General features: G+C 37.7%; 1 protein-coding gene across 1 annotated transcript in view; it reads right to left on the bottom strand.

Moving 5' to 3' along the window:
• TMPRSS15 (transmembrane serine protease 15) overlaps nt 1–18,565 on the bottom strand; it is a 275,564-nt gene that overhangs the window by 237,171 nt on the left and 19,828 nt on the right. Inside the window, exons 4-5 of the mRNA XM_075593956.1 lie at nt 15,284–15,435; nt 13,247–13,288 (exon numbers count right to left, since the gene is read on the bottom strand). Coding sequence (XP_075450071.1) covers nt 13,247–13,288; nt 15,284–15,435 — 194 coding nt within the window. The remainder of the gene's footprint in view (nt 1–13,246; nt 13,289–15,283; nt 15,436–18,565) is intronic.

Raw genomic sequence — 18,565 nt, 5'->3', positions numbered from 1 at the left:
ATAAAAAGCATTTTTGAGTACAACTCAGCCCGTTCAGACGCAGGAACCCAATGAGAAGAACTTCGGTGTGATGTCCGCGGTGTGTCCTGCTGCAATAGCCCCTCTGTGTCCTGGCAGGGACCGAAAACCACGAGGGACGCTGCCTTCCCCTTGCTCCGGCGTTACACAAAGAATGCACTGAACCAAATCTCGCGTGAACTCGATGACGTCAGTGAGGTTTCAGCCGGAGAAAGTTCACAGTGTAAACAGGGACTTAAAAGTCTGGATGGCTGGTAAAAATGCTAGCAGCGCAGCAAAAATATGATGTAGCATATGAGTGTCAGTATAAAATATACAGACTGGACAGTAGGCTCCACAGCACTCTCTACGCGTTTCGTCTCGAACGAGATTTCATCAGGAGTAAATAGCAGAGGTATTGGACACAGTAATATAGTACATTAGACCAATCAGAGCATAGAAGACAGAGGATTACTAATGAGATACATGTGATAAGTATGAGGGTTAGATTAACCCCCATGTATGCCAAAACACACATAGATTCAAACTAACAGTTTTAATCATAATGACCAAACATATTGATGCATATAGTAATATGCGCCTTAACTAGTGCAATCAATTAAAAAAATATATAAAATATAATACATTCAAATAATGAAACAATTTATAAACTTATATATAAAGCATAAAAATTAAGCACAAAAATTAAGCACAAAAATTATTTGCTTTCCTGTGGAGGGTTTTTGTCACTTTTTTTACTCACCATAACTTAACTCAGTATTATGGTTTAGCCTATCCCATAGCCTCTCTTGCATTCCCAGTAAAATCAACCCCACACTGATGAGACCCATCAAGGTCGAAACAGCTGTCTGTGGGTGGTTTTCTGGGTATGCACCTTAACCCTGGCTGTGCTCAAAGCTGTGACCATGCAGCAAGCTTAAGCCTATAGGGAACCATGTTAAAAATGGTTATTGAGGCAAAAAGTGACACTGTGTGCTCATTTGCATGTCATTTCCCAGAATCCCTTGCTGCAGTGGAAGTGCTGTATGCTGGGTGATAATGGGGAAAGGTGGGGTTGCAGACCTGCCTAAGACATGCAGATGAGCATACAGCTATATTTGCATATTTGCTTTCCTGTGGAGGGTTTTTGTCACTTTTTTTACTCACCATAACTTAACTCAGTATTATGGTTTAGCCTATCCCATAGCCTCTCTTGCATTCCCAGTAAAATCAACCCCACACTGATGAGACCCATCAAGGTCGAAACAGCTGTCTGTGGGTGGTTTTCTGGGTATGCACCTTAACCCTGGCTGTGCTCAAAGCTGTGACCATGCAGCAAGCTTAAGCCTATAGGGAACCATGTTAAAAATGGTTATTGAGGCAAAAAGTGACACTGTGTGCTCATTTGCATGTCATTTCCCAGAATCCCTTGCTGCAGTGGAAGTGCTGTATGCTGGGTGATAATGGGGAAAGGTGGGGTTGCAGACCTGCCTAAGACATGCAGATGAGCATACAGCTATATTTGCATATTTGCTTTCCTGTGGAGGGTTTTTGTCACTTTTTTTACTCACCATAACTTAACTCAGTATTATGGTTTAGCCTATCCCATAGCCTCTCTTGCATTCCCAGTAAAATCAACCCCACACTGATGAGACCCATCAAGGTCGAAACAGCTGTCTGTGGGTGGTTTTCTGGGTATGCACCTTAACCCTGGCTGTGCTCAAAGCTGTGACCATGCAGCAAGCTTAAGCCTATAGGGAACCATGTTAAAAATGGTTATTGAGGCAAAAAGTGACACTGTGTGCTCATTTGCATGTCATTTCCCAGAATCCCTTGCTGCAGTGGAAGTGCTGTATGCTGGGTGATAATGGGGAAAGGCGGGGTTGCAGACCTGCCTAAGACATGCAGATGAGCATACAGCTATATTTGCATATATATATATATATATATATATATATATATATATATATATATATATATATATATATATATATATATATATATATATATATATACACATTTATATGCATCCTCTCTATTATATATCTGGAGAGATGTCAGAGATGTTTAAGAATTGTTGATGAAACAATGAAAAAAGAAGAAATTAATAACCTTAGATATATTAGAAAAATGATTAAAATGATTAAATAATTGAAAACCAACAGAAAAAACAAAAAACAAAATTTGATTGAAATATGATAATACATATAGTATATATAATATAATTTGAATTTTTTCATTTCCTTTTTTCATTTATTATTAATATTAGTATGATTATACTATCCCATCAAGCCTTTTTCATCTAATTAAAATGTATTTATTTATTTATTTATCAATACTATTACAGCTCAACCCCGTTATAGCGCGATCCGCTTGGACCCTAAGTTTTTTTTTTGCACGCACACACTCACTGCACACTGCACACTGCACACTGCACACTGCATACAGTACATTCACAGCACACTGCATATACTCACAGCACACTGCACACACTCACAGCACACTAAATACATTCACAGCACACTGCACACACTCACAGCACACTGCACACACTCACAGCACACTGCAAACACTCACAGCACACTGCACATACTCACAGCACACTGCACACACATACACTCACAGCACACTGCACACACACACACAAACACACTCACAGCACACTGCACACACACAAACGGACACACACACTGACACACACACAGCACACTGCACAGCACACTGCATACACTCATAGCACACACTCACAGCACACTTCATACATTCACAGCACACGGCATACACTCACAGCACACTTCACACATTCAGCACACACTCACAGCACACTGCATACACTCACAGCACACTGCACACACTTACAGCACACTGCACACACACAGCACACTGCACACACACACACACACACACACACACACACACACACACACACACACACACACACAATCTCACACAGTCAAATACACACACACACAGACACAGAGAGACACCCTGTCTCTTTAAGGGAGCTTGCTCTTGCAAGACGGAAGCAGAAGCAGGAAGCAGAGACAGGGAGAAGAGCTGCCAGATGCCGGGTAAGTGCTGTGTGCTGTTACCGCTACCCCAGCGGGTCTGGGAACACTGGGAGAGTTATCAGCTTTCCCCATCCGACAAACACGGTACCACCACAATTTTTTTTAAATAAATAAATACATTTCGGCGGCCATTTTTTTTCCGCGACCCCGTTTATAATGTAGTGGTCGCGGGTGGCCCCCAGGGACCACGCTATAACGGGATTAAGCTGTATATACACAAATTCAGTTAAATGTAATTCAGAGTTTAATATATCTGTCTTCAGATGGAATATATGTTTCATCAACACTCACTGAAAGAATCCAAGGGGAGGATATCCCACGATGGATCGAGCAGAGTGCGTCCTGGAAAGCACGTTGGGGCATGAGTAATCTTATACAATGCTTTAAATTCACAGCTATTAGTGAGTTTTAAATTGTTATTGTCCAAGAATATTACATTTTATTCACTGGTATTACACTAGGATCAGGCACTTTTTCTTCTCTTTTTTATATATATATATATATATATATATATATATATATGTGTGTGTGTGTGTGTGTGTGTGTATATATCTGTAAAAAAATATACAGTGTGTGTGTGTGTGTGTGTGTGTGTGTGTGTGTGTGTGTGTGTGTGTGTGTGTGTGTGTGGGTATGTGTGTGTGTGTGTGTGTATATATATATACACACACACATAATGTATTTTTTTTTTAATGTAATTATTTACTCCTATATTTTTGGCGCTGAGAAATACAGTAATTGGTACAAAATATGGCAATATACAGTATACATTTCAAATAACTAAAAGTAATTCTCTTGCAGCATGTTTTTCTTTAATTGAATTAGGATTATATATAAGTAGCCTACATACATTTTTTTCTAGTAACATTTATGCATATACAATTATGATTTTTTTCCTAAACATTTGTTTAATTTTGGATGGCTGAGAATATCTACAGTCGGTAACAAAATCGTGGAATATAATTTGGAGATTAAAAAAAAAGGGAATTTTCATAATTCTTTCTGTTAGCATTACCACAGAGCAATATAAATTTAGTCCCCACTCGAATTATATGTATAATGGTTCTTTGGAATTTCACTGTAATCATCAAAGATTCCAGTTTCATAGTTCAGACTTTTACCTGCATCAGTTAAAATGTGGCTATCTGCGCACATGTCCAACACATTTGTTTCATACTAACCATGGACTACAGCAATGCCAACATATATTAGAGACATCTACTGTAGCTTTATGTCTAGTTGGGGTAAGGTACCATATGGATAATGATTTTTAGGTAGTTTCTGCTATGCTAACTGAAATTGAGGTTTTACTGGAGCACTGCCAAATGTCTTGCAAATCCTCAAGTCCAATAATCTTATTTACATTTCATTCACAGTCAATCAGGGGATTTGGGGTTCGTGTGAAATAATTTAATATATTATATAAAGGCATTGTATTATCTCGATACCAATACAATATTGCATTGTGCTAAGAAAAAAAGAACCCCGCTTTATTTTATTTGGTGGTAAATAGTTTTAATATTTTTCAGAAAATTGGAAAAACCTTTCATAAATTAACATATTCCATGAGTTTATCCAATTATTTGCAGATTTTTTTAAAGATTTAGGCATCTAGAATCATCAGTCCAATCTACAGTACAATATAATGGAAAATTAACTTGTGCATACAGTACTTGCCTAAGCAGTTGAAGCATCTGCATCTCTCAAAAAGCGATATTTTTACAAGGAATATACAGTAATTTGTTTTTATGACAACTCTGCTTAAATCATTACATTTTTAGTATCTTACATTTTAGGGATTTATAGTAGTTTATGTCACAAGAAATGTTAGATTATATTGCCACTTGGTACAAACCAAGCTGACTTGGCTGTAATTTTGATATACTGCTATACTGCTTGATTAGAGGTGTAGATCATGTTTATATAGTTATACTTAGAACTGTACAGTATATTCATTCAGATTATTTTAACCATGCATCATTACTGTTCTCATCTGTTCCAGAATCAATAAATGTATTGCTTTACAACATGGTTTTATATTGGCGGAAGAATGGGAGAGGGGCACTAACTCCCTCACAAATCTACTAAAAGTTAGCATGATATTATGTATGGTTAAGCCAAGTGTCTTTTCACACCTCATCAGTGGAAGCTTTCATTTTCTTTTTTAAGAAACCATTAACTAATTAATTTAGTTACACATCTGCCAATGGTGCTTTAGTATATAATAAGTTAACACAGATACCCAGCAAGCTCAAACTCCCCCACCCACCACAAATTGAATATATATTTATGTCAACCAGAGAGCTACTGAGCGTGGCAATTGTATATAACAAGAGACAGGGGGTGCCCAATGCTGCATCCAATTGACAAAACATATAAAGTAAATTACTTCAATAATAATAATTGGTTATTTAGTTAACCCTTTGGCCAAAGGCGTCATAAGCCTGCATACCAACGTCAAGGTATAACCAAAATAATGCAGGTCCTACACTACACTGTGAAACCTTTCCTTTTACCTCTGTGAGAGGGGAAAAAACCATAATGGGTCTTGTTCCTGCAGCAAGTGAAATGACCTTCCAAGTTAAAAGGGTGAAGGAGGAGGAGTGAGCTCTGGGGGGAGGTGCCACAGCCTCCAAAAAGCTCTCTGGTTGACATAAATATATATTCAATTTGTGGTGGGTGGGGGAGTTTGAGCTTGCTGGGTATCTGTGTTAACTTATGTCTCTTTGGAGGCTGTGGCACCTCCCCCCAGAGCTCACTCCTCCTCCTTCACCCTTTTAACTTGGAAGGTCATTTCACTTGCTGCAGGAACAAGACCCATTATGGTTTTTTCCCCTCTCACAGAGGTAAAAGGAAAGGTTTCACAGTGTAGTGTAGGACCTGCATTATTTTGGTTATACCTTGACGTTGGTATGCAGGCTTATGACGCCTTTGGCCAAACGGTTAACTAAATAACCAATTATTATTATTGAAGTAATTTACTTTATTTGTTTTGTCAATTGGATGCAGCATTGGGCACCCCCTGGCTTTAGTATATAATGCCTTTAACAATGGGATCCTGATGGTCTGAGTCATGGGTCTGACACTCCAGGGGCTCAATGGCATAGTGCCTACACCCTGCCCCTACTGTGCTCATTGTGTAGAGGAGATCACGTTATGTGCTCCTATGGAGGAAAATCACCTGAGGGAATTTGATTTAATTAACATGTTCCTCAAACAAATGTTAATATCTTCTGTCCACCCTAAACTTTGTAAGGTAGGTAACATTACATAAACTATTTAATAATATTTAAATTGATTGAATGCACTGACCAACAAAATTAGTAGATCAACAAAATCTAAATTAATGAGGAGAGTCTCTCTCCTCACCTTCCTCCATTTACCTGTGTCTCTCTCTATCTCTCTCCGTGCCTCCCTCCACTCCCCTGCATCTCTCCATATCTCTCTGTGTCTCCCTCCATTTACCTGCATCTCTCCCTGACTCTATGTGCCTCCCTCCCTGTCTCCGCGCCTCCCTCCAGTTTGCCGACAAAGGGGCGGTGAGTAGTAAAAATCTACTTTCAAAACTGCTACGGTCTGTTAAGTCAGGTAACATAAAATGATGTTAAGTAAAAGTAGATTGGATGTTAAGTTAACATGGTTTCTTCAAAGCTAATTATATATTATATGTAAGTAACAATGGCCAGAAAACATTTAAATAGTATAGGCTTAACATGGGGTTATGTTAGGATAACATATGAATGAAGGTATAACTTAGTGTAACTACATAACCTTAAGTCCTTGTGTTAACCATAACAGACTTTAGTAGTATTTGTGATGCTCTGAGAAAGTTACATGTTACATAGTAGATGAGGTTGAAAAAAAACATAGGTTCATCAAGTTCAACCTATGCTAAATTTAGACAACAGATACTTTATCCTATTTCTATACTTATTGATCCAGAGGAAGGCAAACAAAAACCCCATTAAGGTGAAAAATGAATTCCTTCCTGACTCTAAGAATTGGCAATCGATTAAACCCTGGATCAACATGCTTCCCATGTATACTTATTTGTTATAGCCTTGTATACCTTTCCCATTTAAAAAGATGTCCAACCTTTTTTTGAACAAATCTATTGTAACTGCCATCACAGTCTCCATGGGTAATGAATTCCACATTTTAACTGCCCTTACTGTAAAGAACCCTTTCCTTTGTTGCTGGTGAAATTTCCTTTTCTCCAACCTTAAGGGATGGCCCGAGTCCTTAGTACAGCCCGTGGGATGAATAGTTCTTTTGAAAGCTCCTTGTATTGTCCCCAAATATATTTGTATATTGTTATCATATCCCCTCTTAGACGCCTCTTTTCTAATGTAAATATATCTAATTTAGCTAGCCTCTCCTCATAAGTTAGATTGTCCATCCCCTTTAGTAATTTGGTGGCTCTTCTCTGCACTCTCTCTAGTTCCATAATGTATTTTCTTAAGATTGGTGCCCCAAATTGTACTCCATATTCAAGGTGTGGTCTTACTAGTGCTTTGTAAAGGGGCATAATTATGTTTACTTCCCTTCCATCCATTGCCTGTTTGATGCAAGATAAGATCTTGTTTGCCTTTGCAGCTACTGCATGACACTGGGCACTATTGCTAAGCCTGCTGTCTACAAGCACTCCTAAATCCCTCTCCATCAAGGATTCCCCCAGTATATCTCCATTTCATTTGTAAGTCGCCTTTTTATTCTTGCATCCCAAATGCATAACCTTACATTTATCTGTATTAAACCTCATTTGCCATTTACCTGCCCACGTTTCCAGTCTCTCCAAGTCCTTCTGAAGAGAAATTATATCCTGCTCTGATTCTATTACCTTACAAAATTTAGTATGATCCGCAAAGAGGGAGACTTTGCTCTCGATCCCAACCTCAAGATCATTAATAAACAAGTTAAAAAGCAGGGGTCCCAGTACCGATCCCTGAGGTACTCCACTCACGACTTTAGCCCAACCTGAAAAAGTTCCATTTATGACAACCCTCTGTTGTCTGTCCTTTAACCAGTTTTCAATCTAGGTGCATATATTGTTACTGAGTCCAATTTTCTTTATTTTGTACACCAACCTCTTGTGTGAAACTGTATCAAAAACCTTTGCGAAATCTAAGAAGACCACATTAACTGCATTATCTTGGTCTAAATTCCTACTTACCTCCTCAAAGAAACAAATAAGGTTAGTTTGGCAAGATCTATCCTTCATAAATCCATGCTGACTATTACTAATAATTTTGTTTTCCATTAGGTATTCCTGAATATTATCCTGTATTAAACCTTCAAGTAGTTTCCCTACTATTGAAGTCAGGCTTACAGGTCTGTAATTTCCCAGTTGTGATCTAGCTCCCTTTTTAAATATAGGCACCACATCTGCTTTACGCCAATCTTTTGGTACTGAGCCTGTGGAAATGGAGTCCTTGAATATTAAATATAATGGTTTTGCTATTACTGAGCTTAACTCCTTGAGAACTCTTGGATGTATGCCATTGGTGCCAGGTGCCTTATTTACTTAAATTTTTTCAAGTTGCTTATGAACTTCTTCCTCAGTTAACCAATTGTTCATTAATATGGAGGTTGTGGCTTCCTCCTGCGGCACTACTATTGAACTTGATTCTTCCCTGGTAAACACAGAGGCAAATAATTTGTTTAATACCTCAGCTTTTTCCTTATCTCCAATAATCTGCCTACCCAACTCACACTAAAAGGGTCATATATTTTCTTTCCTCATTTTTTTGTTATTAAGGTACTTAAAGAAAGTTTAATTTGCATATTATTTACATGTTAGTATCACTAATGTTCGGTACAGTTAATGCTATACTCTTTTCAGTCAAAAAGATGACTTAACATTATGTTATTATACTTTATAGATATGCAGATGTCGCTAGATGTGATGTCTTCGGTGCTGTGTCCGCTCATGGTCATGCAACCGCGATTGTCGCAGCACCAAATGATTAATGCTGCAGTAGGTCCCATGGAGAAACATTGGCCCACCGCAACGCGATAGTGACAGACACTATCCCCAGCACCGAGGACTTTTGACTGTTCATCTCTGGCACTGGGAACAGTAAATCTTGCTACATCTGTATTGTTACTCATGTCTTAATGTGATATTAAGTAAGGTTAACATCCCGCTAAGTAGCCTAATGTAGCTTTGTGAAGCTGTGCCTTAGTGAGAAAATCTTGGGGATTGATGCCTTAAAAAGTTCAGGCAAGTGACGTATAAGAACTGGAGTGGGAGTAATAAAGTCTGATACTCTCAGTTACATTTTTATGACAACACAGTACAGATAAATAGTTCCTAGAATTTACAACTCTACAGTTTTTTATTTCCCAAGACGTTTTTAAAAAATAAGATAGGTGAGATATAAAAAAATGAACAAGATAGATTGTTCTCTGTCTAGAAACCAATGCTCTGCTATGCTTTACTATGTTAGTATATTATGCTATACTTTTCCTTTTTTTTTTTTTTAAATATATCCATTATTTTCTTATAAATATTTTTCTTAGCAATTTTCAAATGCAGTCAATTACACATTATCACTGCCTTTCCTCTTTTAGGTTTTTCCATTAATTGGGCACTACAACATGGAAATGCCCATGTTTTGGGGCCGTAGGGACTGATTAGCATTATTCGCACATCAATGAAGGACCCACACCCATGCCTATTTTCAATGTAGGACAATGCAAATTTGATTAGATTTTCATCATAATTTATTACATCAGTATTAGGTGAAACCTTTATTATTTGGATTAACAATAGATATATGACAAGATTTCGAGAGTGCTCTCTTCCTCAGGTCAGCAACAAAAAAGGTATCAACTAATACTGAAGTACTCATTTACTCTGCACTATTGCAACTGCACTAACACAGCTATTTCTACTTAGTCAGAACAAAATTAAGAAATGTACGTGATATGCGAAAAGGAAATTTTACTGATCATATGGGTATATAAAACGAGTGAAAACACAGTATACTGGAGGTGACGATATTATGAAGCAAATAATGTCCAATGGATAATAACAACATATCAAGCACAACAGTATTCTCTAAGGAATAAAACATATAGAAAGGGAGAGACGACATAAGGGAAAGGGGAGGGGGAGGAGGGGAACACAAGGGAAAGAAAGGAAATAAAGGATAACAGGGGAATAAAAGGGTATAAGGGGGCAACATTTTGGGGTGGAAAGCTCCTTCTTCTGGCCCGTTCCCAAAGATCTCTATGATCCAAGGAACTTCCCTTAAACCCTATTGGAACAGAATCTCCCTACAAATAAGAACAAATATACAGGCAAGGAGAGAAAACAGCCTGGTATAAGGCTTGTCCGCAATATTGTTGCTAGTCCAAAGGGGCACTCTAATCAGATAATTGAATGTATATTCCTTAGGGAATACTGTTGTGCTTGATATTTTGTTATTATCCATTGGACATTATTTGGTTCGTAATTACGTCAAATTCAGTGTACAGTGTTTTCACTATTTGTATATATCTGTACGTTTCCTTTAAAATTTCCTTTTGGCATATCACGTACATTTCTTAATTTTATTTGGACTGAGTGCTGGGAACTCTCCCTTTCTTTGTGTTACATTGTATTTAAAGAGGGAGTAGGGTCCCTCCTTGTTTCCGCGCACCATATACATATTACGTACATATATATTTTCATTGATGAGTGCTGTTTGTTTAATCTATATACTTTGGCTATTTCTACTTAATTCATCATGTTAGATATTTTCATATATTTATTAAAGTCCAGAGGTTCTAAATTGTTCAAAGTTTTTCTCAATATTGAAGGTGCAGTTCTAAAAACAAATCAAAAGCCTGTTCTTTTTTAGAAGGCCTTAGTCTAAGAAACTTTTATAAAAACTTAAAAAGATAATCATAAAAGACAATCTTAAACAGATTTTAAAAAGTTATAAACCTTATTCAAAACATTGTTATATTTTCCGAATTCTGATTGTGAGAGTTTACATACTGTACAGTCGATTTCAGTTGGGTTATAAAAAGGTTAATTATTTCCTAAAATAATTAACTAAACTAACCCACATTGTTGCTATTATTTTTACATTGTATATATAGATTTTATTGGGTACAAAGAACAAACAGAGGGAGATGGGGATACAAGAAAAGGGACAGGGACAAGGAAGAATCATGACACTTGCATATACATGGAAAATACATTTTGACATAGTTGATAGATAATTCAAGGAACATTTTTTGTAATATAACAGAGTGTGTTTACGGTATATTATAGCTGTGGAGACCAAATAGCCTCATACTGGAAAGAGGAAAGTGGAAAGAGATATTAACATCATGGGTCAATTTTTTATAAGCATTAAATCCCATAGTTGTCTTTGCAGAAGACAACATTTGTGTAATTAATTTATTGCTTAGGAAATAAGTGTCTTCAAAAGGAGAACCAATTAAGACCACACAAGGGTCACATGGTAAGAGGGAGACCTTAGTTATTTAAATATTTTCCAACACAATTTGAAAAAATCCAGCTCTCTGCGGACATGCCTACCAAATTTGTACCATGTTACCCATGCACTGAACCCATGCCAACATAGATTGGAGACATTTAGATTTACGTCTAGTTGGGGTAAAGTACCTTCTGGATAATAATTTGTAGATAGTTTCTGCTATGCTAACTGAAATGAAGGTTTTGCTAGAATGCTGCCAAATGTCTTGCAAGTCCTCTATTCTACGAATCTTCTTTAAATCCCATTTGCAGACAATCGGAGTATTTGGGTTTCGCTTCGATATAATTTAAGATGTTCTATATGCTTTACCTTAGAGATACATACAAATCTAAAAAGTCTTTAAAAAAGTTTTGTTTATTTTTGCATGGGTGTTAAGGTTGGGTGAGAATAAGAAATGCTTATAAAAAGCAGGTTTATTGCTCTCTTTTTTTTCTTGAACCTCCAATGAAGCAAAGGTTCCATGGAGCTGAACTACATTCATTTCAGCTCTGTAGGCACTCTAGTTCCTGAAATATATCCTGGGGAAGGTGTCATCAGTAGTATGTCCACCGGGAGAAACAAAGTACACTGGCGACACACTTTATTCGAGCTCGGCTAGTCCCACGAATTTGGGTATACCCGGGTGTATTGAGGTTTGTGACTGTTTTCTGCCCGAGTGCATTGAGGTATTTTCCAGGCAGGGATTGAAGCATTTTATTCCCGCTGGCTGCAATACTGCACAGTATACTGCACCGACACACTTTATTCAAGCAAATACCCAGTATGTACCTGGCAGATACCTGGAATGCGCCGCTCCTCACCTCTGACAAGCCCCGTTGCGTTTGCCTTCCCAGCCTGGGTTCATGCCTGGCTGACGGGCGGCTGATCTGTTAAATGATAATGATTAGGATTTAATAGGCTGCAATGCTTCGCGTGTCTACCAGATGGCATAAATTCATGAATTGTAATGCAGTATATATATATATACTGTGCAGTATTGCAGCCAGTGGGAATAAAATGCTTCAATCCCTGCCAGGAAAATAACCCAATATACTCGGGCAGAAAACAGTCACAAACCTCAATACACCCGGGTATACCCGAATTCGTGGGACTAGCCGAGCTCGAATAAAGTGTGTCGCCAGTGTATATATATATACTGCATTACAATTCATGAATTTATGCCATATGGTAGACACGCGAAGCATTGCAGCCTATTAAATCCTAATCATTATCATTTAACAGATCAGCCGCCCGTCAGCCAGGCATGAACCCAGGCTGGGAAGGCAAACGCAACGGGGCTTGTCAGAGGTGAGGAGCGGCGCATTCCAGGTATCTGCCAGGTACATACTGGGTATTTGCTCGAATAAAGTGTGTCGGTGCAGTACTTAAAATCCTTCATGTTGCGTGGCCAATAGGAATCCTCTACGTTATCCATCATAGTTTCCTATAAACCTGCGTGATGTGGAGATTTATATACCAGGAAGTAACCGGCAACACATTTCCTGGTACATAACTTGGGAATAATGGGGTCCCAGGAGCTAAAATAAATGTGGTTCAGGGACTCACTGCTTCCCACCTATAATTAAAAAAAAAAAGAGGGAGGCTAAATGCTTCTTTAAGTTGACCATACGGCACCCACATGAATATTTTATGGATAACCACAATTATGTCTACTTGCATGATATTTTTTAAAACACTACTAACCTGCAGTTGTGCTGGGTCTTGCAGTTGTAAGTTCTTGTACATCTGCAATATCAAACCAAACCAAACATGGGTACATTTTCCTCAATACATTTGCCCAATTAATTTCTCTTAAATGTTGATCATCTTCAATTTAATAATTGGGATGATATGAATCTCTTGTCTTCAAAGTAGAACAAACAAATGGAAACAAACCACTAACATTTATCAAAGAAAAAATACAATCTGATTCAACTTCATGGAATTTTTTATTGATAAACTTGGTGCAAAGACCTTTTTACCATTTTTTATAAATATACTTCGATAAACAACCCCCATGGTAATATATAAATGCATTTATTTCCCTTGATGACTTAGTACTCAAAATTATTTTAAGTAAAAGATTGATTATATTTGTTAATATGATCATCCCTAAAAATGTTTTAAAAATATATTTGTAGTCACCAATGCACAATCATTGCATTTTAAACTTTTTTTTTATGTTCATAAATAACTATATACATTGACAATGTGAACATCACTGTGCACAATATAATTTACAGTCACAATGAATAAACACTGATTAAGTAAATCACATGGAGAAAGTACATGGAGAAAAGTAAGCAAGCTTCCTACTTCACAAAAAGTTGGAACTACTCCCCAAATTATGTAAGAGGAGAATCCCGGCATCAACTGTATACAGTTTTTCTTTGTAATGTAATATAACGAGAGATGATAGTACTTTCAGAGGGCAAATGTTTGACCAGGAAAGGGGATATGTGTAAATGCTATGACAATATGGAATAAAATATAATAAGTTCAATAAGTGTATCAGGGATGAAAACAAGTGATGAGATTAGTAGGATGTTTAAGTAATTATAGCCCATATTTATTTAGTGGTGCTATGCCATAAGACACCTTCCTGTGCCAAAGACACGTATGGCACATTTACTTAACTGTCTTCCAGTGCCAGAAGGTATATTACAATATAATCCTGCTTAGTACAGTATATGTGGGCTACAGTCTTAAATTGAGAGAAAGTTTCTTAAAATATGAAACACTGAAGAAAGATGCTTTCTGATGCAAGATGTAATAACACAGATGTATACCAAGCAGAGATGTTGCCAAATATTTATGAAGAGATGCTATTCCATAAGTCATCTTCCAGCCGCAGAAGATATTTGATAACCCATTCAAATAAATGAATCCTAGTTAGTAAGAAGTCCTTTTACAAGACACCTTAAAGTCCATTCCGTTGAATGGGCCATTAGGGACCATATTTTCATAGCAGTACAGAATGGTGTAGCACTGCTTAGTAAATGTGGTCCGATATGACTGCAATTTTTTTTTTTTTTAAGATTCTGTGAGGAACTTGGGGGTATTCAGCCTGGACACAAAGTAGAAGTACCAAAAAACCAAAGCCAACTTTAATATTAAGTCATGTGGGACATTTGGACAAAGATTAGCCAAAGCTTTATCAGAATCACAATTGCTAAGTTTCTGAGGAGACCACTGAATGAGGGACCTCAAAACAAGGAAAAGCGTACTGCAAATGTAAAACTCTCAATTACTAAAATTTGGCACACACTTTCTCAAAAATATGAACACTCACTAAGACTATCAGATGCTGTAAGAGAAAATGCAGTACAATGCGTGGATATCATCACTAAACAACCACAGTAGTATGGAGTACAGTACCGCAATGACATTTAAATGAATTGCAAGAAACAACGACAATAGATTAGTGAATAAAGCCATATGTTTTTTTAAATTGTGTGAAGTTCTGGTGCATTAATAGAATCAATCACTTAAGTATTTAAAGTTCAATACTGTATAGTCTGTACCGTCAACTTTTGGAAAATGTCTTGGCTCCCCTCATTTTCCAATGAGATGTCCAATCCTTTATGAACAAACCTTGGTAAATGTTATAGAGGTGTACTGTACATCTGCTGTTTTAAGTACAAGCAAGCTAATTAAATTATAACATTCGTTAACATTTTGCATTTTTTTTTATTTTACATAAGCTATTTACTTTTTACCAGACAAACACTTTTTACTTACCTGTGATCTGCACACTGGTTTTATCAATATAAAACTTCTGTAGAAGGTCAGTATTATTTGCTGCTATAGCAAGAATGAGTTCATTCTGTATATTTCCATTTGGTATTAGTTGTGTGAAATGAAGAATAAAAATAACAATCACACTGCCATTTCTAAAAACACAGAATTACAAGGGAAAATGTAATTGTTAGTCAAACTATTTTCTTTTAAATATTTTATGCTATGTTATAACATCATATATTTTATATAATGGTACACATCATGAATATTTTAGTGATTTTAAGGTTTAGATACAGAAGCGGCAATATACTGTTTAAAACATTACCATACATTATCACAGGGTTTATTGTGTTGGTAGCAGAGTTTGGAATAGATTAGCAGATGGGGATTAATGTTGCAGAGGAAGAAATGACAACATTTAACAAAAGTGGGGATATGAGGTGAAGGAAAATGATAAGCAAATATAATACCTAGCAATGTCCTTTGGCTACTGGATAAATACAATAGTAGTGTTATTGACTGTAATAGAAAAGGGTTTGAGGAAATCAGGCAAGAGTTCTAGAACCTACTATATATAAGGCAGGCTGCACCCGATTCAGAAAAATTGTAATCTGAATATTTTCATGTAAGGTAATAACAGTGAGTCATTAATATATTAGAAAAAGCTAGAATATCAATAAAAGGTTACTTATACCTAGTTACAATCTTCATGGGACTCCTCTGTGTGCTGTCATATTTAATGTTCTGCAATGTTTTGATGTCCAACTGCCCCATTGCATGATGCAGGAGGGGGTGTTCAAAAGGGTGTTGTGATTTTAGTCTACATTTTTTATGCGAGACTGACTTTGTTTAGTAGTGATTATGATGTTAGATAATTTACAGTAGTTGCAAACAGCCATATTTACTAAGTTGTGCTTCTCCATAAGACATCTTCTTGTGCCAGGAGACATCTTACAGTACAGTTACTGTACTTGAGTTGGCCATAGAGGACCATAATTACTAAGCCATGCTGGAAGGTATCTTATGGAGAAGCACTGCTTTGTGAACATTGCCCAATGTATTTTTGTAAATCCCAAAAGTAGTATTGAACAGGCTTTCACAAAGATTAATAAATGATAGAAAAGGTGAATCTAATAACGTGAGTGAAGTGAATAAATAACACTAGTAAAGTGATATAAAATGTGAATCAATAAATGATTGAGTGATGTAAGATGCTCAAAAAACCTCCAGTGGAGACTTGTTTCCAAAAGTCCACCTCCACGTATTAACTCTCCACAAATTCCAGAGGTAGCACCATCAGCCCCCAAAAAAAACAATTGTATCTAGCAACCTCTCCGTGTACAGCGGTGCAGATTCAGTATCTCTCAATAGCTGGATTCAATCTCAACGCATTTCACTGTTTGCTTCCTGATGAAGCTGTGCAAACAGTGAAACGTGTTGAGATTGAATCCAGCCATTGAGACAGATTGAGGCTGCACCGCTGTACACGGAGAGGTTGCCAGATGGAATCGTACTGTAACTAAACCAGAAGTGACACAATCGAGACTAACCAGAAGTGACGCGATCAAAACAACCGGAAGTGATGCAGAACGCTGAAAAAACACACCAGGAAAGGTCGAGGGTGGTGCCGGTAGATTGGATGCCGCAAATAGCCCGGATCCGACAGTGTCAGTACAAAGACACAGACAAGAGGAGCCATCAGCCTCCCTCATTCGATTTTATGTGCATTTTTAACATGTACATAATGTGAGTACATTGATTACATGCCTTATTTTATAAACCTTACATGTCTGATCTGCACAATGATTGCTTCCATTTCTTTACCCTGAAGTACACTCCCAACATCTACACATGAAGTAACATCACCGTTTTGGGATAGGCCTTATTGAAACTTACACACTGTAAGTAGGACCTCCAGAAGAGCCAATATTTCACTTACAAGTCAACCTGATATACAGGTATCTGTGTACACTATATATGTTCTCTTTTGGGGAGTTGATTGTGCTCACTCTAGAATTTGTGTAGAGTCAATGTAATTTTTTATCATCTATTGCTACCTAAAAGTTATATGAAATTACATTGATCGGTATGATATCTACTGTACAACGTCCTGAACCACAGAGATGCGTGAGATTGTCACTGATGTTATAATTGAGCCTAAATTTGCCCATTTTCCCAGAAAAAATTGCAGTGCTTTGCCAAATGTTTGCAAGCATTTCAAGTTAATTTGCATTGCAATTTCCTTTAATGTTGTTAAATGTATCTTTACTTCATTTCTCTTTTCCTTCTTCTCTTATTTTTTTCTAACTGAGCATGCAGAGACTATAAATAGGCCCACACCATGTGGCATGTGCAAATGGAATGGGAGTGTTATTAAAGACACAGACTATAACACTGTAGGCAATAATACAAAAAAAAGTCTAGTTATATTAAACACAGAGGAAGATTGTGTGCTGGAGGGTATTGTAGCCAGGGCCTGGCCAAAGGTCAGGTCCAACATCTACGTGTAGCTGCCACACCTCTGTTGGCGGCCGGACAATAGCAGTTCCTAGCTGCAGCCTGGCGTTCCCTGTAATCACCACCTCTTCTCGCGCCGGAAGTTGGTTACACCCAGAAGTTGAACCTAACATCTGCATCCTCACTGGAGGCCTCCCCCCAAGGTAAAAGTGTGTGTGTATTGGTTATTTAGTGTGTGGAAGTGAGGAGGGTTATTAAGAGTGAGGTGGGGTGGTTATTGAGTGTAGGTAGAGGATGAGTGTTATTGAGTCTTTGGATGGTAGCAGGGTTATTGAGTGTGAGGATGGGAGGGGAGATATTGAGCTGGGGAGGGGAGGTATTGAGTGTGGTGAGGGGAGGCGGTATTGAGTGTGATTTGAGGAAGGTAATTAAGTGTGAAGAAGGGGGAGTTGAATTTGAGGAAGGGAGAGGGAATTAAGTGTTAGGAGGCGGGATTAACTGTCAGGAGGGGGGTGGGGTTTGAGAGAGGAAGTGGGATTGTGAGAGTGGAATTGAGTGAGGAGGGGGGCATTAAGGGAGGAGGAAGGGAGGGAGAGCGATCAAGAGAGAGGGTTGAAAAGGAGGGGAAGAAGTGATTGAGCAAGAGGGGGAGTGAGATACATAGGCAGAGATAAATATATTGGGGGAGAGAATGAGGGGGGGAGTGTGAGAAGGGTGAGAGAAATAGAGGAGGGAGTGTGAGAAGGAGAAGAGTAATAGAGGGGTGTGAGAGCGAGGAGGTGTGTGAGAAAAGGGAAGTGTAAAAAAAAGAGAAGGGTGATCATG

The sequence above is a fragment of the Ascaphus truei genome, chromosome 3, assembly GCF_040206685.1.
Source record: "Ascaphus truei isolate aAscTru1 chromosome 3, aAscTru1.hap1, whole genome shotgun sequence".
Lineage (NCBI taxonomy): Eukaryota > Metazoa > Chordata > Amphibia > Anura > Ascaphidae > Ascaphus > Ascaphus truei.
This window is presented reverse-complemented; position numbering and strand designations above follow the sequence as displayed.